The 23,264-nt window shown below is 40.5% G+C and overlaps 1 protein-coding gene across 2 annotated transcripts in view; it reads right to left on the bottom strand.

Moving 5' to 3' along the window:
- The window catches only part of TXLNB (taxilin beta), a 37,582-nt gene that overhangs the window by 9,806 nt on the left and 4,512 nt on the right, over positions 1-23,264 (bottom strand). For both annotated transcript variants that reach the window (XM_081251075.1, XM_081251074.1), the window contains 5 exons: positions 18,119-18,210; positions 12,646-12,816; positions 8,029-8,223; positions 6,028-6,147; positions 1,985-2,059 (listed from right to left, as the gene is read on the bottom strand). In XM_081251075.1, coding sequence (XP_081107201.1) covers positions 1,985-2,059; positions 6,028-6,147; positions 8,029-8,223; positions 12,646-12,816; positions 18,119-18,190 — 633 coding nt within the window. In that variant the 5' untranslated portion in view covers positions 18,191-18,210. The remainder of the gene's footprint in view (positions 1-1,984; positions 2,060-6,027; positions 6,148-8,028; positions 8,224-12,645; positions 12,817-18,118; positions 18,211-23,264) is intronic.

A 23,264-nucleotide genomic window follows, 5' to 3' on the forward strand; every position in this document is an offset into this window, starting at 1 on the left:
TACGAATAACTGCCATCCATGCTGCTAAGCAAAAGCTGATATAATGTCAGAAACAACTACATTTTAGATAGTAGCTGCTGCCTTATGTGCTGTTAGGTTTTGGAAATACTGAAAAGTAATGGGCCTCCCAGAGGTCAGAGGACTCCAGCTTGGGATCATTGATCCATTACAACATTCTTATTTTACAGACCAGGAAATTTAGGTCCAGGGAGGTTTAGGTGAGCTGCACAGAATCAGACAGCTTCACAGTAGAAGAGCCAGGACTCTGACCCTGGTCCCTGGGTTCGACCCAGTATCAGGGATGAACGAGGAACACTGGCAAGTCTAGAACCCTGGGTCATACTTTTTCAAACTTGAGTGGGTATAGGTGGGAAATTGGATCACACTTTTATGTTATTTCACAGGTCATTAAAGACCTAGATTCTGATACCAGCCAAATGAGTCACTCTCTAGCCCAGAGTCTAATGGTATTAATCTATTCTTCATTTAGCATAGAGGAGTAGAGATTGCTTATAACAGATGGAACAATGAATAGCTTCAAGTACTGCCTGTTGTATCCCTCAAGGCTCTGTGCTGTGAATGGGACAGAGATAGAGCCAGAAGCCCTGACTTGCTTCTCCGGACTCTCCCCCCAGCAGCACCCCCATCACTGGACAGTGAGGTCACACCTCCTTTCCCCCCTGCCTGCCTCTGGTTAGAAAACTGCCACTGCCTGCCACCCACCCCACACCATGATATGATGTGTTCCGTGACTGCCTAAAGGATGACCTTGAGTTTGTAACTTTAGAGTTTAGTCCTTCGATTCTATTAATAGTGAAAAAATATTACGGTTGGTATTTCTATGTCATTAATATTTTAAAACTATTTTGATATATTAGTGGGGGAAACAATTCATCATTGCGTTTTGTACACACATTGGAAAGGTGTGCTTTAGGAAGGTTAGATATCAAAATGTTATTTATGTTTTTGTCTGTGTAGTGGTATAATTTGTGATTTTAAGTTTCTTGTTGTTCCTACTTTCCTTTTTGAAAAATGAACACGTATTCATTGAACTTGTTCATTCATACGGTGAAGAATTTTTTTTCACAATGAACAAATATTCAGCCGTCAGCACATAAACATTTACAAGTGAATTATTCAAATCTTAAATTAATGCTGCCCAGTTTGGAAGGCTTCTGATTTTCTCACTTTCTGTGAATTTGCTCTGTGAGATTTTACAGTCCCTTTAGCACTTGGGCATTTCTCCCAGCAGGGGAGCTAGAGCCCCTTTGTGGCCCGGCCTGTGGCAGGATGGCTCTCCTGGAACCTGATAGGGAACGTTTGCCAGCAGGGGCGGAGCCCCAAGGGCACCAGAACGATGGACAGGCCTGGCTTTCCTCCAGAGCCAGCTGTTGCATGAGGCTTTATTTTTGAGCCTGAAATACGAATTCCCATAGTCTAATCAAAACATACACATAACATCACGAAGCCAAATCAGAATGGTTTCTGACATCTGCCATCTCTAATCATGTGGCACTGACCAGGCCAACCTCTGATAGCACAGAAACGTGGGTGCTGACTCTATTTTTCTAATTTCCTTTTATTATAAATCATGTCAAACAAGTAAGGAACTTTTCAGTCTTGACAATTATAGAGGGTGCATCTGGACCGTTTACATTTTACCCTTACCTTGACAGGTTAATGGGGGAGGAGAGAGAGGACATATGAACAGGTAGGCGAGGACCTGGCCACCAGCTTATTCTGGTTGACCCTCATTTGTATTGATATGTCAGCAGACCTTTTGACTAGAAGTTGTTGGTGCAGAGCATTTACTTTTCTTAGATATAATACTGTACTATTATTTTTACTTAAAAATAATAAATATGAAGTTATTCTTCATTTCCAACTCCTGTCCCTACTTCCCCTCCCACATGGAAGGTCTCTTGCAGACTACCTTTGGTTCACAGCAAGGAGGGCACACCCATGCATTGTCCCTCTACTTCACCTGAGCCTGCAGGACTGTCTCTTGTTCCTTCAGCACTTTGGCCTGAAGTTTCCACTCTGCTGCCTGGTTCAGCAACTGTGAGGAGAGAATGCATGGAAAGACTGTCAACTTATCTTTTAGATTACCATTTGTTGTAACTTGCGTGTAAACTTAATTACTTGCTAAGTAATCCTCTTAAGTAATTTTGGGGGAACTTTGTAAAGAATCTAAGAAAGCTAAGAAGACAACTAGTTTAAAAAGTTTGATTCTCGGGCTTCCCTGGTGGCGCAGTGGTTGAGAGTCCGCCTGCCGATGCAGGGGACGTGGGTTCGTGCCCCGGTCTGGGAAGATCCCACATGCCACGGAGCTGCTGGGCCCTTGAGCCATGGCCGCTGGGCCTGCATGTCCGGAGCCTGTGCTCCGCAGCGGGAGAGGCCACAGCAGTGAGAGGCCTGCGTACTGCAAAAAAAAAAAAAAAAAAAAAAGTTTGATTCTCAACTAAAAATTAGTGATTCCAATGGAAAAAAAAAAAGAGGAAAAAAGTCTCCAACTCAAGCATGAATCACACGAAATTCAACCTCCCACCAAATTCTGGACCCGTCTGTAGCAATACTGGCCAACTGTCATTCAGCCTCTGCTTGAACATTTCCATAATATTCCCACCTGGGGCATTGTTGTGAGCAACTGATCCTTTATATTAAACCCAACTGTTCCTTTATATTAGACCACTGTTCTCCACCATAGTATGCATCAGAATCTCCTCAGGAGCATGTTAAACTGCATATCCTTCTCAGAGAAAATAAGTTAGGAAGTATAGGATGTGATTAGAATCTGTACTTAGAGCAAATACCCAAGATGGTTTGGATATTGGTGGTCCATGGATTATTCTTTGAGAAACACCAGGTTAAAATTTGACCTGTTACTCCAAATCCTATATAAGGTTTACAAAAGAAGTCTCACCCCTCTTCTATAAGGCAGCCCTTCAAATACAACCAAGGCCCTCATGTCAAACACGATCAGAACTGGAACTCATGGGTTAAACTGAAAAAGTCGTTTTAGGCGTAAAAATGACACATACATATGTAAGACATGTTATTTTAACTTAAGATGTATGTTCATTTATTTATCAGTTTTGATGTAGGGCTGTGATCTTTGTTTTGGGTATGTATCTTCTGATTGGAATTCGGAGGGTTTTTGCTTGTTTTTACGAGAATCATATCTATAATATGGCATATAAGATTGATAATTTTTTTAAAACAATACTGCTAGAACCTAAAGACCTAAGATATTTGTAAAGCAGCTTGATTGGATAATTCTCTAGAGTTTTACAACTTTCTTCCAGTCTTTTATAGTTGCTCACATCTAAGTTGACAATTGTGGTTTTGCTATTGGCCTACATCTAGGCTTTCAAATCATTAAGCATAGTTTTTTTTAGAAACAACTCTTTCTTTTAACACATATTTCATCAGTTTATGTATCATTCTGTGGATTTACATAATACAAAACCAAGGATAACTGGGAAGAAAAGGTTTGGGAGCAAAGACCCGATTCTTAGTAAGCTCTATCTTACTGAACATGGGCAACCATGTGTAGATATTCCAGAGTGGCTAACTAGCCCCAGGATTCAGCATGCTGTGGGCACCTGTCAGCGTGCTTCCAGAGAATGGTGAACATCATGGATAACCTGGTTAGTCAGTCAGGTGGCTGTCAGTTAAGAAGTTTCTATTTTATTTCAACATAGGCTGATATAATTTTTTTTTTGTTTATTCATGTTGTAAAAAAAATGTTCATTTTTGCTATCAGAACCTAAAATAATAAAATCATTATTTGTAAAAACTTGGAGGCATCTTTTTTCTTATCCAAGTTAGTCTTGACCTCTTCATTTGTAAAAGGGGGTTGTATATGTCCCTCCATGCCTCCCAGTGAGCAGTGAGGATCAATTGTTACAGAAGTGCAATTGACTCACTGTAAGAGGGGTCTGAGGCAGCTGCGGAGTGGAAGACCTGCAGCGCCCCCTCTGGCCATCTGAGCTGTGTGGCTGCCATGTACACGGCCGGCCCCTGCTTGACACACGGGGGCCCTGTTGTGATGGGTGGTTCCCGATGAAGAAGGAAGAAGGAGGCTGCCTGTTCTTCTTGAAATGAAGAACGGCCCCTCCCCTACCCCGCAGCTCTGACTTGATATTTCATCACTTTCAAAAAGAAGTGTCAGAGCTGGAACCCAGGAAGGTAGCCGCTAGCTTTGAAGAACTGAGGGGGACTACCTTTCTTTGACTTGTACCTGCTGTTTTGCTAAATCAGGGAAGGAAAAGAGGGCAGCATGCTAGTTTTTTGCTAAGGTTGAGTCACTCCGTGGCTGCCCCCCAGTCTCTCTCACATGAATCTTTACCTGGTTGTTCCTCTGTCATGCCTCATATATTAAATACCAAAGGTACTGATATTCTGTAGGAAGCATATTTTACCTGAGAGTAATTACATCAACAGTGGAGTATCCGTTTCCTTGGATTCTGAATAATAAATGCTTTATTTCTTACTTTGAAAGCTAGGTTGTAGATGGATTTAATAAATTAATCTTTTTATTAAGAGCACATGGACATCTGATTTGAAATTGTGCAACGTCCACCAGGTTATGTTCTCCAGAATTCATCCTTTTGTTGCCAAGTTTGAAAACCGAAGTTTTAAAAAAAACTGCTATTTTAACAAATTGAAATGATTATTGTCTGATTTTAGGTAAATGCAGAGCTTGTGATCAATTGTTAAATGGCTACATTTGAACAACTGGTCCATTGACTGTGTCAAATCTCTCTCTCCCCAGCAACAGACACGTGCTTTAACTCATGCCTCTGAAACACACCTCTGAGTGTGATGTACTATCACAGAGCTTGGGCTCTGGGGACAGATACACTGGAGACGTGACCAACACATCTTGGTCACTTAGCAGTGTGTGACCTTAAACAAGTCACATATCCTTTTTGAGCCTCAATTCTCTCATCTGTTTTGGAGTGTTTGGGGTTAATGAGATGTCAGTAAAAGCCACCACTCAGTTTCTTAAACCAAAAACTCAGGAGTCATCCTTGACTCCTTCCTTTCCTCACTGTCACCATCTTCCTGTTCAAAGCCTTGCCTGTTGGTTTTACATTAAAAACATAACTTTTATCCACATCCAGCTCTCCTGCTCCACTGCCACCTCCCCAGTCCAAGCCGTCATCAGATCTTGCCCAGATTGCTGCCTAGCTCTCTTCTTGCTTTCTTGTCCCTCTTTAGTTCACTCTCCACCTACGAGCCAAATTCAGCTTTTGCAGATGCAAAGCAGATCATGTCACTTCCTTTGTTAAAACTACCCAGTACTTTCCTATTACATTTAGAATAAAATCCAAACTACATTTCAAGCTTACAAAGCTATACCATTTGGCCCCTGTTTACGTCTACAATTTTATTTTGAAATTTTCTCCCATGGGTCAACCTGCTCTTGCCACCCTGACCTTTTCCACTTTCTGGAGGATGCCATGCTGGTTCCAGCGTTAGGATCTTTGTCTCTTCTGCAGACACTGCTGCTGGAGACCTCCTCTCTGACTCCCTCTTATCAGGCAGGGCGCAGCTCAAGCGTCCTCCTCTCGGTAGGCCTTCCTGATCACCCAGTTAAAGTAGGTCCTCTCTTTCTGCCCCATTCGAGGTTCCTCCTTATTTCCCTAGTAGCACTTACTATTATCTGCAATTATCCTTCCTTATTTGTTTTCTTGTTTATTGCGTCTCTTCCCAGTTTGATTCATGCTGGAGTGTGGCCTTCTCCTTCTTGTTCACCGCTACACCCCAGCACCTAGAAGGGTGCATAGCTCATGAAAGGTGTTTGAAAAAGGTTTGGTGAATGGATGCATGACTGTTTTCGGTAAAAAACAGCGTAGGTACAGTGTTTCCTACTGGGCTAGCCAATTTCATTCTCCAGGGAAGCTTAGGCTCTTTCTCCATCAGTCTAGTGCTCTATGACCGTTGTCAAAAACAACATTCTCAGAGGTTCTCTGACCCCAAGGCAGACCAGACAAGCACACAGACTCAGGTGATAAGTACATATTCCTTTTCACGTTTGTGTCGTTCCTCTGCTTCCTTCATCATTTCTTGCGCCTGCTCGAGTTTTGCATCCACCAGCTTCTGCTGCAGTTCTCTGTGTTTAAATATTTTGTCCAGGTGCTAAGGAAAAATAAAGTGCACGTTATCCAGCTTGACTGATTATTGGTGCTGAAAAAAATGTAAAAAAATAAAGTAATGTTGACCTAAACACGTGTTCGCTGGGTTTTAAGATTTTAAAAAAAAGGGGAATAAATGCATTGGCATCAATTACGGTTTTATATGAACGTCATAAATTGGTGGAGTCCCCTGCATTTTGCACTACACAAAAGTGGCTGCAAAAGGTGGAGGTGCCAGAGTTCAGCAATGCTAACTCCAAAAGGTCCGAACAGTGTTTTTCTAAATTTGGTAACTATTAGAGATGGCGCTAGTAATTATGCTAGGCAGCACAGACAGTGATGTATGTTGCAAGGGCTACAGCACTGTCACTTGGTATTTTGGCTCTTTCTGTGAATATAAAACCACTTTTAATCACAACATTAATTCAGTGTATCATGGTGAATTCTCCTCTACCTGCTTGCCTCAAAGGGTGGTGAGGAAGCCCTGAGGTGACAGCCTGTGGCCTTGGGTCTGGGACTGAAACAGGAGCCCCTGACATCAGCTCTGTTTCTCTGGTGGGCAAGACAGGGCTGAGGGTCACAGGCGAACTGACACGCAGATGTGCTGCCGCCTCCTCCACGCCTCGTGACCTCTTGACTACCGTGGTGAAGAGCATCTTCCAACTCTCCCTCAGTGTGGAGAATTTCTTGGCCATTAGGAGGTCCCAGTGGCAAGAGGACATGTGGAATTCCATCCTTGGGCCTTACCTAGAACCAGTCCTAGGCATATACAACTAGTCTACCAGGCCATGCCCCTATGAGGTCTCTCTGAAGAGTATGGACATTTTCTTTTTCGCTCCTTCCCTTTTGTTTTCTCCTGGACCTCCATTTCGGAGCAGGCTTGATCTTCGTGACAAGATAAAATGGTAGCATGGCATCATGGCTTACTGTGAGGAGTTTCTTGATTTACCTAACTGCTATTACCACCTTCTATTGGCTCAGGTTTTTTCTTGATAAAACCTTAGCATGTTGCCAACAGGGCTACTTTGACTATGTTATATTACATTTTAAGGCAGATATTTAAAATTTGGGTGGGATGGGAAAAGGGATATGATATGTCAAAATACTGAGGGGGCATCTGGAGTCTTAAAAACATATTGAATATTAAAGTTTAATTTTGAAATAATAAAAGATCCTTATAGTCCCCCTAATGTAAACCATTGACAACAAAACTCTTTGGTTTTGTTGTCTTTGGCTTTTGTGTCTATGGATAAGTGATTGAAAACACTGGCTTTTGTGTCTATGGATAAGTGATTGAATCTCGTAGCCTCTGCTTCCCATCTATAAAATGTGGATAGTATGTTATCATCTGGTGCATAAGATTGTTGAGACAATTAAATGACATATTGTATGTAAAGTATAATACTTAGCACATTGCCTGGCACAAGCTAAGCATAAATAATAATGCCATTATTACTATAATTACTATATAGTAATATTTTATATATTATTTGATTGTGGGGTGTATACAATGCAGACTTTTAATTTAGATGACATAGTACTTCTTAAGAGGGAGTGTGTGAGGTATTTCTTGGTTCTGTAGAGAGAGTTTCAAAAAGGCTGAGAAATATTATTTTCAGGAATAACTGTGTTTACGGCCCACCACTTTCCATTTGTTACCTTTGCTTTGCAGTGATTCCAGTTTTGAAGAAATCCTGTATGACTTTCAGCCAGGTATTTTGTAATACCATCTGTTTTTATTTTGGCTAGTAAAAGAAATCCAATCCTAAATATTAATCAGTCGAGAGGGCTGGCCATAACTTTGTCATTAACCAGGTTCCCCACCTTCACAACCCAGATCCGGTTTTATATGCAGTGCTTCTAAGTTGTTTGATGTGGTTCTCACCTCCTCTCTGAGCTCATACTGATCAATGATGCTTTTTAGTTTCTCTGCAAGCTCAGTGTTCTCCTGACAGAGCTTCATATTTCGCTCACTCTGCTGCTCGATCTGGGCCTGGATATCTGTGAGGGTGCTCTGGAAATGACTTGTGATCTCCTTCCTTTTCTCTTCTTCCTCACGTGCCCTCTGAAGGGTTTCCTCCTGGGGATAGAAAGCAAACTCTTTTGTTATGCTGGTTTACACGCACCAGGGTTTACAGAACTCAGGGTTTGGTCAATGAAAGATTAGTGTGCAGGGTAAGAAGGATGTTTTTTCCTCAGCTCTCTAGAGGTAACATTGCTCAGTCCCAAAATAAATGTTTGAGCAAAGGTTTCAGTTGTGAATACAGGGTCACTCAGAGCAGGTGCAGCAAGGGCCTTGAATTTGATAGTTGGTGATGAGTAGGCTTGTTTTAAAGACAACGGGTCCCCTGTTGAGTGAACAAACTGCAGGGATTTCTAACAGACATGCATCCCTAAGGTTCTGATCTCTTGGCTGTAGCCTGGAAAAAAAGGCCACTTGGTTTTACTGATTGATGGGACATATCACGTGTTCCTTTGGTTTGGTATAGAAAGAAGAACAATAGATCTTATGCCTCTATAAAAATGATGGCATATTAATCACATAATTGTATTGCCCAAGTTTTTTAAATATAAGTGGTCACAATATAAATTTTTTTTTAGTTAAAAAAAAAAAACTTTCATCAAAAAGCTTGAAAAGGAAACTAAGATAACCATAGATGAATTACAGCAATTCAAGAATGTAAAAGGAAATCTTAGAAAATATGCTGGATATTTTTTTTTTTTTTTTTTTTTTTTTTTTTTTTTTTTCTTTTTGTGGTATGCGGGCCTCTCACTGTTGTGGCCTCTCCCGTTGCGGAGCACAGGCTCCGGACGCGCAGGCCCAGCGGCCATGGCTCACGGGCCCAGCCGCTCCGCGGCATATGGGATCCTCCCAGACCGGGGCACGAACCCGCATCCCCTGCATCGGCAGGCGGACTCTCAACCACTGCGCCACCAGGGAGGCCCTGGATATTTTTTAATATATATAAATTTATGTATTTATTTTTGGCGGTGTTGGCTCCCGGTTGCTGCACGTGGTCTCCCTCTAGTTGCAGCGAGCGGGGGCCACTTTTCGTTGCGGTGCATGGGCTTTGTGGTGGCCTCCCTTGTTGCGGAGCACAGGCTCCAGGCGCGCAGGCTTCAGTAGTGTGGCTCGCGGGCTCCAGAGTGTAGGCTCAGTAGTTCTGGCGCATGGGCTTACTTGCTCCACGGCATGTGGCATCCTCCCAGACCAGAGCTCAACCCATGTCCCCTGCATTGGCAGGTGGACTCCTAACCACTGTGCCACCAGGGAAGTCCCCTGTGCTGGATATTTTTTGAAGGAACAATCATCCATTGTGTCACATAGGGTAATTGAAATGTTCAGTGTAAATTTTGAATTTGAAAGCAATATGATGTTTCAAATCTTCTTTAACTCTAAAATGAAATATCTAATATTCCCCTCTTCTACTTTGTTAACATTTAAGAATTGAAAATTAACTTTTATATCATTTCTGTTCTCTTTTCTCCTAAATCAGAAGTCTCCCTTCATTGCTAACTGCTGACAATGTACCCAAATTTCCCCCATATCGATATTGAGAATTATTTGCGTTGTACTTATTCCTCTCATTCTTTTAAAATAAAAGGGCTTAATCTTGCTACATCATACCAAAGATAGAGACACTGCTGACAAGTGAAACAGACATTTTAGGATTCCTTTAGTTCTGATTAATTGTTATTATGAAAGCTTGCTTCATTGTTGGCAAGTAAAATTATACTGCATTTAGTTGCCTACCATGATCAAATTATGTAACAGGATTTTTAAAAAGAAATGCTGATTGAAACAGAGGTAATTGTGCAAATCTTTATTATTACAGTAGAATAATGTGATCAAAATAAAAGTTGATGCTGAAAATACAGGCTCTGGAAATATTTTAATATATCATTACGTATCCCCTTTCTTCACAATATTTGCATATTTTCTAACTCTAATATGACTCCTGATATCAGAATCATAATTTATTCATGGTATAAACAGTTATTGAGTGGAAATTTCTTAGGGATATTGTAGAAGAAATCTACACTTCCTAATCTGAAGAAATTAACTATTGGAGATGTTATTTCCCTGAACTTTGGATGCTAACACTTACTATATGTATTTCACTAAAAGTGATTTTGGCGTCTGTTAAGAGCAGTTGAATATACATGTGATGATAGTGATTGTCTCCTTATTGTTCCCGATTAGTTTAGAAGCCAACAACCTCCTAGTCGTAGAATTATACTCCATGATCTGAATGTCATTTGCATTTATAACTATTCCATCCATGAATGATTGAGTAAGTGAAAGGACCACCCCATGCTACCCAGCGAGTCTGAGTTTTTCACTGGCCACTGGCTAGAGAAAGAAGGTATGGCTGTTAATATGGCATTAAACACATGTCAGACCATCATAGCACCCAATCCTGGCCCACAGAATGGCGTCTTGCATTTTACATTACATTGTTTTTCAATGAGAGAAAAATAAATGTACTGCAATCATAAAATTTGAGTCCACTGGTAAAGAAAATGCAATCATTTGGACAATGTCTGAGATAAAATTTTCTTTATCATGCACAAAATTCAAAGTGAAAATTAATAATGAAAAGAAAATTGAGGGACAAAATCTGAAATAACTAAGAAAACTTTTCAAGCATCATTGTGCATCTTAGAACCTGTGCTGTGCCTGGGACACAATCCATGGGTATTCAGTATATGTTTATTTAATGAATCAGTAAATTATTAATTTACATATAGACATATGAATAGCTTAAACTAGATGATTCCTATAGTCAAAAATTGATGTAATTAAAAGAAAGAAGTAGGCAATTTCACAATTATAGTAGGAGATTTTTTACACCCATCCCTCAGCAATTGATAGAGCAACAAGACAAAAATTCAGTAAAGACATAAATGATCTAGAGCTAATTTTTACTTATGGAACATTACACCTAATGTGTATGTAAAAGCACTCAGCACAAGTCCTGGCATAATAATGCTACTTAATTCCATTTCCATAACTGGAAGCCATTACTGAGGGTGTGTGGGTATAGCTACAGGATCTCCTGCCACTTCATCATTCTGTCTTTGAATGCTGTCCAAAGAGATCAAGCCACATCATTCCATCCACATCATTAAAGGAAATTTAACTTTTATCTCCTTACTATACAACACTACTGAAAGCCAGGAGATTTATGTAAGCACAGAGTGCTATTACTTGATTACATATCTGAAGTTGAGGATGATGACCCCATTCCCATATAACCTGGGTTTCGATTGTCCCAGTGCAATGATTAAAGAGATGCCAGAAGCCCATCCCCTACAACTCATAATTTGAGAGTTAGAGTTCATCACACTGGTCTCTCATTTCCCAGATATCGGAAAACAGTTTTGGAATATGAGGAGCCATTATCCTCTTCTATTTTTTTTTTTTTTTTTTTTTTTTGCGTTACATGGGCCTCTCACTGTTGTGGCCTCTCCCGTTGCGGAGCACAGGCTCCGGATGCGCAGGCTCAACAGCCATGGCTCACGGGCCCAGCTGCTCCGCGGCATGTGGGATCTTCCCAGACCGGGGCACGAACCCGTGTCCCCTGCATCGGCAGGCGGACTCTCAACCACTGCGCCACCAGGGAAGCCCTGCTATTTTTCTTCCTAACTCCACTGTAAAAACTTAGCGATGATCTTAATCTCTTTGTTTCTTAAAGTATCTTCTTTTAAACACGTGTAATAATAACTGTCTCACAAGAATATTGCTATCTAATTAATTCTTGTTTGTCAAAAGCTTTAGGATCTTCAGCTGGAAAGGGGATTGTGGATGCATGCAGTATTATCTTGTAGAGCCCTACATCTTGCTTCACTGGATGGAGCTAGTGTCTGTGTGTAATCAAGTTAACCACACTGCTAGAGGCTTACGCTGTAATTAATGAAACCCATGCAGACTGACTGAAGTGATCAGTCTATTATTTTTAGATTGAATAATTAAGCTTGAAGAGCTTCATTGTTTTTTCGAGTAGCTTCTTTTTTCAGAGGACTATTGACATTTTAGCTCTGAATCTTGCCTTATTCTGTCAGTTAGCTTTGTGTCAATTTATTTCATGTCATGCAGATTTCATTATCGTACAAAAAATGTTGAATTTTTATAAATTTGTATTTTAAAGAGTAGAACTAAGGCCTACCTTAAAAAACAAAACAAAACAAACTCAACATAAGGAAGAGGAATGGCACACATTTTACTAAAGTTCTGCTCCACATCAGGTACTATGTGAGCACCTTACACGTGTGGCCTCATTTAATTTTTCCCTGACCACACAGCGAAGTTGGTATAATCCTCATTTTATGGATGAGGTAACAGGCTTGGGAGGTAAAATAATTTATTGCAAGTTACAGGTGAGCAAGTGGCAGGGCTAGTATCTGATTCTGAAACTCACACCCTTACCATAAGTAGCAGAAGCCTGTGCCTACCGAGCATGCAAGAAGGTGTGTTATGTGGGGCCTCGGTGACACATACCTTCAGTGTCTTGTTGTGTCTCTGCAGCTCCCGGCACAGACCCTCCAGTTTGCTTCGTGCAAGGATAGCTTTGCTGTGTTCACCTTGTAACTGGTCCTTTTCTTTTTGGATCTGTGCCTGTTTCTTCTGTAGGAGTTTTAACTTCCTTTGCTCAGTGCGATGTTCATCCAGCTGGATGTGGGGATGCAAATGTGAAAGAAAACGGCAGGGATCTCTGTTGAGTTGATAGAAAAGGACCCAAAGAGGAAACGCCTAAAGACCACTGTATGATTGTTTGGAAAATGTTTTGCTATTATCACTGTCCCTCTGGAATCAAAAGAACTTCATAAATGTTAACTTGGCAGTACTTGCAGATATGGTTTTAAGAGCATAACATTTATGGGGTTTTTTCCTTCATCATTCTTATTATTGATCTCTTGCTTTGATCTTCTTGGTGGTCTAGAAACAGTTTTATCTTTCTTGAGTCTAATGAAGTCAGTCAGTATAGAAGCATGTCTCAGAATTCATGATAATGCCTTGCGTTAGGAGGATAGTCAGTGGTGTGTCTGCTTGGTTTATGTTTAGTTTTCACAATTCTTTCTCAAGACAAGCTTTAGTAACTATTTTTAAAAGTAGGAAAGCGAAAAGCAGCTTCCTAGCAAACAGAAGATGAAGTCTGTGGTTATAAGAAAGGGGGAGTGGAGAATGTACCCCTCGACTACTTAAGGATTGATGATCTGTCACCAAAGTTTCAGAAATAGCCACTGAACAACCCAACAGCACACATGGCAAGTATCCTTAACAAGCCTTTTTCCCTGCCCATCTCCCTCACCCTCTGTGCTTATGGTGAATAAACCATGACACTTGTATCTGCGGAGCACAGGTGGGGCCTCTTCTCTCCCTCCTCCAGCAGCCACAGCTAAAGTATCGAAATCAAGGGCGGCATGGAAAATGAAACCAATGAACCCCTGGGCTTTCCATCTCGGGATGCTAAAGTTCTGAGGTAGGGTTGCCAGGTAAGATGTAGGACACCCAGTTAAATTTGAATTTCAAATAAATAGGGAATAAGTTTTTAGTAAAAGTATATCCAAAGTATTGCATGGAAGGTACTTTTACTAAAAAAAAAAAATGTTGTTGGTTTACCTGAAATGCAAAGTTAACTGGGCGTTCTGTATTTTTATCTGGTAAACTTGGCAACACATTTTTATGGAAATCTAGTTGGAATGGGGGGAATTTGGGGTTCAGCCTCCAGAGACTAGCGTAGTAGGAGTGTGGATCCCAGATTGATGATCAGTGTGGCCACGAACAAGCTGGAGCCTTTTTCCAGACCCATTTCCTCTGCTGCACTTAGTTCCCTTAGAACCTGAATGGTGCATAGGCCAGGAGGGTACTCGTCCTAATGATGACCTTGTTGGCTAATGAAGAGGAAAAGGCCTGGGAGCCTCTGGGTGCTTCTGGACCCCAGGTGCTCCTGGTACCTCGCAGAGCCAGATGCAAATGGATACACACACAACGTGAGCCCTGATACATGTCTCAGTTACCCTGTCTTGAAAAAGCATTTGTTCTTTCTGAACTAGATGAACAGGACAGCCACACTTTCTTCAGTTTACATCTTATTTTAATCCTTTCCTCCCTCCCTCCCATCAGCCTGAAATGTCCATGATAAACCCTTGCCAGATTAAGCTGGGGGTATTCATACATGATATTCTATCTTCATACCTCAGGACATTTTTTACTTATTAGTGAGAATTAGCATCAGGAAAAACTAAGTCCATATTACTATAAATATTGATTGAAATTGGTATCCTTCTTGAGGTTCAATTGGAAAACTAGTTATATTTTATTATATATTTCTCATGCTAACCTCATTTTGCACCATAGTTATTAGACAGGGGTGAAACTTCTCATACTTGTGTTCGTACTTTACATGACCTATTGTCCTTTCTTGACATTTATATGTTGCTATTATTGTTATTGCCGTTTTGGTTCAGACTTTACCTTTGGAAGATTAAACCATTTGTCAGGGTTTCTCAACCTTAGCACTGTTGACATTTGGGGACAGATCGTCCTTTGCTGTGGAGGCTGTCCCCTGCATTGTAGGCTGTTTAGCTGCATCCCCAGCCCCTACCCACCGGATGCCAGTGGCACCCCCAACTGTGATATCCAGAGTATCTCCAGAGACATTGCCTACTGGCCCATGGTTGGCAAAACTTCCCCTGTTTGGGGGAACACTGCCCTATGTGTGGATTTATCTGAGCATCAGGAGGAGGATACCTTGCATGTGTTTCATAAGTTGGAAGAGAGGATTTGTGCTATACCTCACTGGCCATTTAAATGTTCCAGTTTTAAGGCAGGATCATACACATCTGAAATATAGCTAGGTCTGTCTTGCTTTGCTCTAAATAGAACCCCTTAACTTGCTGACGATTTTTTTTTTTTTAGAGTGTGGCTAATTTTGTTCAATACTTAAGATTTATGTGAATGCATATGGGGTTTCTTAATGAATGAAAGCAAACATATTGCAGCTGGGTCAACTTCAGTCAAATGCTGGCCTTGTGATTTAATAATACCCTTAGACATGTGTCTTCTGTACAATTCTAACAGGCATATAAGATTTTTATCTGGAATTTCTCTTGTTCTCTCTTTCTTCTTTACTATTAAGTTAAAAAAGTAAAATTAATGCCAAGTAGCTAGTAACCTAGCTACTTTTAAATGGAGGAAATTTGCAAAAAACATTTCTTCCAGGTCATTTCTTAATTTAGTCATGAGGTGTCCTTATTTATTAATGAACTTATCCTTATTTATTAATAAATACAATAGTTGATGATATTACAGGATTTAGAATCTGTAAGGGTGAGTGAGCTAGGGTGACAGTTTGATTCACAGCCTTGAATTTAATGATTTATTCTATGTTAACACTTGTATTTCAGACACTCTCTGTATTAATATCTGAATCAGTGAGCAGGGAAAATAGCTTTTAGTGTCCAAGTAAAAGATTGAAATTCTTCATAATTTTTCCTTTCTGAAAAGGATATGTGATGGGGTTTGGGGGTCAATTTTCTCCTATTCATTTTTTCTAGAATGATATTTTGAGTTTAAAAGTTTATTATGGGGTATGATACAAATGCCAAAGTATAGTTAAGACTTGAATTGAGTAGAATTTCTGGAAAAATAACCTCTGTGGGGTTGACTTCTTGGCTAGGAGAGTGAGTGGGCTTGGGGAGTTCCTGGAGACCAGGGTGAACAGCCCTGGCTCATGAAGAAAATCTTGGAAAGACTGGATAAGTGGTTCTTTCCCGATATTCTGCTGTGGGGCTACAGCACCATAAAGAGTAGTAGTCTAGAAGATGCCCAGTTCATCCAAGCATGCAACATGGCACTAGGAACTAAATATGAATGGCCTTGGTATGAGTGAATAAATTGAAGGGCAAAGGGAAATCAATGTAGTAATTATTGAAAAGAGCAAGGGTGGACAGGTGAGGATGGGGCCAGATTTGGGGGAAAAATATTAAATTTGACACCTACCATTTTATGGCACTGAAATTGCCCATGAGTGGTTAACAGCCAATGTTAAACAAGTTGCAATAAAATTGATACACTATTACTTGCTTTATAAATTTCTACCATTCTTTTGGAAAACAATATAGCCATTTAAAAAAGCATTTATACTGCTTGATTTAGTAATCCCAATTCTGAAACTTTTTCCTAAGATCATAAAAGAGGATGAACAAATCTCATGCATGATGATGTTCACTGCAGCAATATTTGGTAAAACAAACACTGGAAGGAGTCTAAATGTCCCCAAATTAGAGAACCAGTAGATAAAGTCAATTAATGGAAAATTACCTAGCTTTGACAAAATATAATTATGAAGACTACAAACTACATGGGAAAATGTCTGTCATATGAGCCAAAAAAACAGATACTAAATTATATGCACCTTATGATGGTAGTTATACAAAAGGTGTCTCTGAATGTATAGCAGAACGGGAAAGGAAGACAGATAAATCAACAATTGTGTTTTAGATTGTAGGATTAGAGATATTTTTACTTGTGTATTCAACGTTTTCCTTATATTATTGTGATGTGGTTTATGTGATCAAAAAATAATTTAAAAGTATTGTTGGTAGAGTTAAGCAATCACTAGTCATTCAGGTTTTCAGAATTTCTCTGGGTCTATTGCGTGACAATTCAGCATAACAGGATGCCTCGAGGTACAAGGAAGAAAGGAAAGAATAAATAGGGGTCACAGGGCTAAAATTAGAGTAAAAAAAAGAAGGAAAACAAGTCACTCACTAAACTCTACTCCCTCAATAGGGATACGATGCAGCCAGAGACCTGAGGGGTTTGTGGGTCTCAGTTTTGGAGACCTTCTTTTAAAAAAAAAAAAGGAAAAAATTAAAAAAAAGAGAATTATGTTCAGGGCCTCAGAGGGGCCCATGCAAGTGAGAGGCACTGACTCTTAAGCTTCTTTGCTGTAAGGTAAATCTGCCTTCAGGGGCAGTTCAATCTACTGCCTGGAGGAATTGTTTTGTTGTGTGTAGGGGCTTAAGTTTCATTTTCCTGTCACTGCTTCTCCAAAAGAAATAAGAAAGTGGAAAAAAATGAGGAGAAGAAGCAGAAATGAGAGAGAGGTACATTGCCCAGCCTCACTTGAGAGGACACCACATCTCCTCAGTGGGTCTCGTACACCTCAGGGGTGGTGCACGAACCTCAGGTGCAACTCCTTTAGCCAGTTTTTGTGAGGGTTCACTGAAACTAGGGGGTCTGGCTTCACTGAACCCTCCTCTTTCTTCCAACTGGCCTATTATAAGAGTACTGGCGAGGAGACCATCCACTTCACAGATTCTCTGAAGTCTGGGAGTGGCCTCCCTTCCTGCCAGTGGTCCTACCTTATTGAGAGGGAGACTGCATGGGAGGACCTATAACCAGAAACAAAACAATCCACGTCAAATGCTTTGCCATCGTGGGGGACAAGGAGAAGAATGTAGATCAAAGAGAATGAATGAATGAATGAATCAATCAAGTCATCAGGAATAAACGAGCATGTGTCACAAACTGAGGGGTGGGATTAACTCAACCCTCTGCCTTCCTGAGGGGACCACCCCCTCAAAAAATCTGTGTACAAGAACCAGATGAAGGTTTACCTTTATTCTAGGGTATTTCTGTTTTATTGCAAAGGCAAAAGGAACTTTTAAATATTCACAATTTTTAATTATCTATGATTCTCTCTTCCATCTCCCGAATTATGCACATAATTGAAGGTGCAGTAGACTCCAACTGTATCCTCTTTCTTCCCTTTGCTGTTATTCCTCAGTTTTTCTGTTTCTTTTTATTATTTCTTTTTTAAAAATTCTGCCTTCATGAATTCTGGCTTTGACTTGTCTGAGGTAACCAGCTATAATGATATACCTGAAAAACTAACAGCATCCTTTTCTCAGCTCTAACCAGAGCTTGAATCTTTCTGACAAAAAGGGCTAATCAAAGCACTTACCAATTCAGCATACTTCTTGAATAAAAAATCAAGCTTTTCCTCAGGAGTTTGCAACTTGTTCAGATTTTGCATTAGCAGATTGGCTTCTTTGCCTTAAAAGAAAACAAAAACCATAAAGACATTTTAAAATATAAGTGCTGAACTTGATGTCAGATGATAAGAGTTAGAATCTCAGGTTGTCTGCTTGTTAGCTGCTATCCAGCCTTGGCCAAGCCACTTCACTTGTCTGAGCCACAGATGTAATTTTGGTTTTTTTCCCCTGTATGAAGGAATGATACCCATTTTGCAGAATAAGTGATTAGATGAGAAGTTTGTAAAGATGTGTGGTACAGTGTCAGGCTCATGGTAGATTCTCAATAAATGTCTGCTATAAGGGTAGTCCCCAAATTTTCATCCTAAGAATGCATTCTTGTTACTTCCCCCCATGTTCTAAATATTCCAAGGGATTTTGAACATTCTGAAAATATTCAAAAGAATAAAAAACACTGACTTTATGAAAGAATAGTCATCCACTTCCCCATGTTAATTATCTAAAAAAAGAAGCAAACCAGCCTATCCAAATATCTGACTACTGTGAAACAGCCAGGATTAATACATGGAGCTGTTAAAATTCCAGCCTGAAGCAGAGAAACATGACAGTTTAGTCTGCCCATTTTTTTGGTTTTGTTCCTTCAGTACCTCTTTGCTCTTTCTTTGCGGGGGGAGCCAATTCTCTTGTTTCTGTGCATGAGCCTACTCCATGAAGTTTGGGTGGAATGACTCTGATTGTATTTCCTAACAAGTGGGGAATAAAGTCAAAACATAGAGAAAATGGACCCAAGACATGCAGGGCCTTTTTTTCACAGGCCTTTCTGTGTCTCTCTGGCTGCAGATTTAGCCTCCCCAGGTCTTCCCTTCTCTCATCCAGGCCTTAATCTCTGTTGGCAGTTTCATTTTCTGTTTCCATTCGGAGTTTATGCTACATTTAAAAACTCATCTGTTCATGATTATTTGACAGTGAACCTCAGATTCTTTCTTTTCTTTCCCCATTGTTCTTCCTTTTGTCCTCTTCAGCTCAAACTGCCTGGTTAGCCTTTCTATGATGCCTGGAAATCTTGTCTTTCAGTGCCCACTGGGCTGAGCGTTGTAGGCAGGAGCCGGACCCTGAGGCCTACGTGTATGTACCACTGAATGTATCTTTGCAAACAGTAGGGTCAAGGCGGAGCAGCTTCCCCGTCCTCACCCACCTGTGACAGCCACCCTTTCTAATCAGGGTTGGGAGGTCAGACCATACAGTGGAGCCCAAGTTTCCTGATATAAATCTGCTTAAGAATATTAACAACTTTGACAACCTCTCCCCCAAGAACAGCCATGTCTCCTGTGCTGGAATTTTTGCTTTCATCCTGGAGAGGCAGATGTATCATGGAATTAGGATTGCCAGATGAAATACAGGACATGGGACACACTCGTAGTAAAAAAATAATGGTTTGTTTATCTGAAATTCAAAGTTCCCTGGGCAGCTTGTATTTTCATTTGCTAAAACTGGTAACTCTAACGGCATCAAAGAATTTTAGGTCTAGAAGGAACTTCAAAGAGCACCCAGACAACTGGTTAATTTTATAGATTAAGAATCGAAAGCCCAGAGAAGTCCAAAGTTACATAATCAGTACTGGCAGAGCCAAGACTTGAATCCAAGGTTTGTCTACTTGCTCTAAATCACTCCACTCCCATGTGGAATTTTGATGCCAGGGAAACCTAGAGAAATTAAAGGAAACTTTTTTTGAAAAAAGTGACCTCATTCCTAACAGCTGGTTTCATCTATATTTGCCCAGTGAGTCAGGTCAGATTAGAGACACAGTCTGAGACAGGGGAGAAGGTAGGGGTGAGTGGTGCCCCACCAGCAATCCAATATGGCCTGTGGCATAACACTGCCTTTAAACTGGTAAGCTCTGCGCTCCGCCGCCACCAGGCGTGGCTTTGAGTGATTTCTGTAGCAGCAGGGACAGACTTGTGTTGGTCAGGCCATCCCCTCACCCTTGTCTTCAGTTTGTGCTCACGTGATGACTGCTGTCCTGAGTTGGAGGATCATCCGTTAAAGGCAAGAGACTGCACTGTTGGTCAGATTTGGCCCAGGACCCCGCACAGTGTTTGGCCCATGGCAAGTGTTTAGTAAATCTTGGTAATAATGGAACAAAGCCAACCTGTGCACTAATATCATGTAAGTCAAGTAAACACTGTCCAGAAGACAACTCTGTGATCAGCTAGAGGAAAGACAGGTTTTACTCTCCCCTGTGACATTTAATGTATGCTTAGCATACCTTTCAGTGTGAGTATTGACGTAGAAAACCGTATCGTGTCTTGAGTGAGTCCAGTGGGTCTCTTTTTCTCTCCACATTCAGTATCTTCTCCCCCTTTTGTTTTCTTTAATGATGTGAACAGGTGTTTTTTTTTTTTATTGTCACACTCACTGAGGTGTCTTTCTGCTCTCATATTCTCTTATTTTGTATAGAAGTTTAACATTCAGATGCATCAGTCTACCCTTCAAAAATGATTTCAACAAAAAAATCCAAGAAACTGGAGACAAGCATGTATGGAATACGTAACTTTGTAACATCAGAGAGCTTCATTTGTAAACTTCCATTGGTTTCACTGGACTAGAGTGCTGTGTGGGATTATGTTGAGGAGGGGGATAGACAGAGACCCACTCATCTTCTAAGAAAGGCTATAATTACAATTTTAGGAAATGGGGTCATTTGGTGACAGTGTCAGACACAAGAGGAAAAATCGGCTTTATGTGTTTAAACTGCTAGCAGTTTCTTAGCTATAACTATAAAGAAAACTTTCTTAGGAAGAAAACAACTTTGAGCCTAATAATGAGGAGATTATTCCAGGGAAAACAAAATAAAGCAAAACCTTACAATAAAAAAGAATAATATCAGAAAAAGCAGTAAGAAATATATACATCCATTCCCAACTTGAGTCAGAAGAAAGTACTAATCATTTTGCCCAAGACAAATTTTTTTTTCCCTTATTTCACTTACTCCTCTAAACCCTCCTCTCCTTTCAGGATCTGGCCTAAGTTTGAGCTTCTCTGTGAATCTACTCATGGACCCTTCAGTCTCTGTGGATTCCTCTCTCTCCTAAATTCTTCTGGTTTTCTACCATTTCTTCCAGAAAATTTAGCATTTGTATCAAAGCAACAGTTTATTTCCTTTTCAGAGTGAAACTAGAGAAAAATCAAGCTAAAATCTTATAAAACAGACTACCTGGGAAGGTGACCATTCTAAGGCAGAGTAAGTCAATGGCCCAAAAGATTTTAGAAAATCAATGTCCTAGTCAAGATGCTACTCAGAAGGTAGAACTGAAACTCACCTGTCACTGGAAAGGTGAAACCAATGAACTGAACTATAGCTCAATTAAATGCTCCTCAACCAACATACCAATTATTTTTATATATCTTTGGCCCTGTAATATTAGTGACTTCAGGTCTGCATCTTGCTTTCTTTATGACTAATCTCACAACCACATCAATTAGTTGAATAATTTTTATTTTTGGCAGACTTTAAAACTCTCTAGGCTTTAATTTCCCTCTCAGTAAATCAATGGGTTGACTAGATAGATTCTGAGCTCAGAATGGACCTGTGGATCAGCTTTGCTTTTCTCGTGGGTTTATGCTTCAAACCTATGAATTCCTACTCAATCAGTTATCAGTCTAAATATCAGAAAGGATATTACATTTTATCATTGTTTGTGCTTCTTACTATGTGGGACTTGTGCAGCCCACATAACGTTGACAGAGAAGAGATTAATAAGACACTTGTGGGCTGGAAGATGGGGTGGGGGAAGGCAGGGGGACACTTAGATGTTAAGAGGACATGTCATGGTGCCGTCTAATGTGGAATCTGTTTTTTGTTTTAGTCAATGCCAAGGAGAAAGTGACTCCACCAACTAAAGAGATTTTAAAGTGTTCCCTCAGCTGCTCCAGTGTATAGTGTGTTAACTGTGGGAGGATATGTGGCCTGTAAAGGAAAAACAAGTCTTGAGTGCTTGGGTTGTAGAGACATTTCCCAAATATTCAAAGGTGTTCCGTGAAAGAAGGGTGTTTTTGGTCCAATAAATTCAGGAAATGTTGTAAACTGTGCCCATCACTATTGGAGATTTTTCACTATTGTATATATTAGAGGTCAGAGAATTCTGGCAGTTAGGAAACAAGCTTGGTCTGAAATGTCAAATATCCCAAAGTACATACTTTGGAAAATTTGGGGTTAGAGAGTCAGAACATTTCGGTATCTCAAAAGTATCAATAAAGCAAATGTTATTTGATAAACATACAATAATTAAAGACTCATCTTTGATCAAATATGTAAGCAAAGACTAAAGATATATCTTCAGGTATGAATTGAATGACATACTAATATTCTATAAAAGCTCCAAATAGTTTCTAAAAGAAGACCACAGCCGGCACTTTATATTTTCTCCAAATGGGTGGAGGAAGAACTTTCTGAAGCATCAGAACCACTGCTTCCACAATCTGTTTGTGTCAGAATTACCCAGGGTGCCTTGGCCCCAGTCCAGACCTACCAATTCTGAATCTTTCTGCTCAGCAACAGCCTTTTTGACAAATTCTGCATTTGATTCCAATGCACAGTAAATTTGAAATCATTGGTCTAGACCATAGTGTAGTATCATTTAATTGATAAATAGCCAAGAAACCTGTTAAAACCACTTGCAGATAATTGAAATGATGTTTAAAATATTTAAATTAGCTTAAAAATATTGTTTTGGGCTTCCCTGGTGGCGCAGTGGTTGAGAGTCTGCCTGCCGATGCAGGGGACACGGGTTCGTGCCCCGGTCCGGGAAGATCCCACATGCCGCGGAGCGGCTAGGCCCGTGAGCCATGGCTGCTGAGCCTGCGCGTCCGGAGCCTGTGCTCCGCAACGGGAGAGGCCACAGCAGTGAGAGGCCCGCGTACTGCAAAAAAAAAAAAAAAAAAAAAAAAAAAAAATATATATATATATATATATATTTAAATTAGCTTAAAAATATTGTTTTGGGCTTCCCTGGTGGCGCAGTGGTTGAGAATCTGCCTGCCAATGCAGGGGACACGGGTTCGAGCCCTGGTCTGGGAGGATCCCACATGCCGCGGAGCAACTAGGCCCGTGAGCCA

This window comes from Mesoplodon bidens (assembly GCF_964165515.1).
Source record: "Mesoplodon bidens genome assembly, chromosome: 12".
Classification (NCBI taxonomy): domain Eukaryota; kingdom Metazoa; phylum Chordata; class Mammalia; order Artiodactyla; family Ziphiidae; genus Mesoplodon; species Mesoplodon bidens.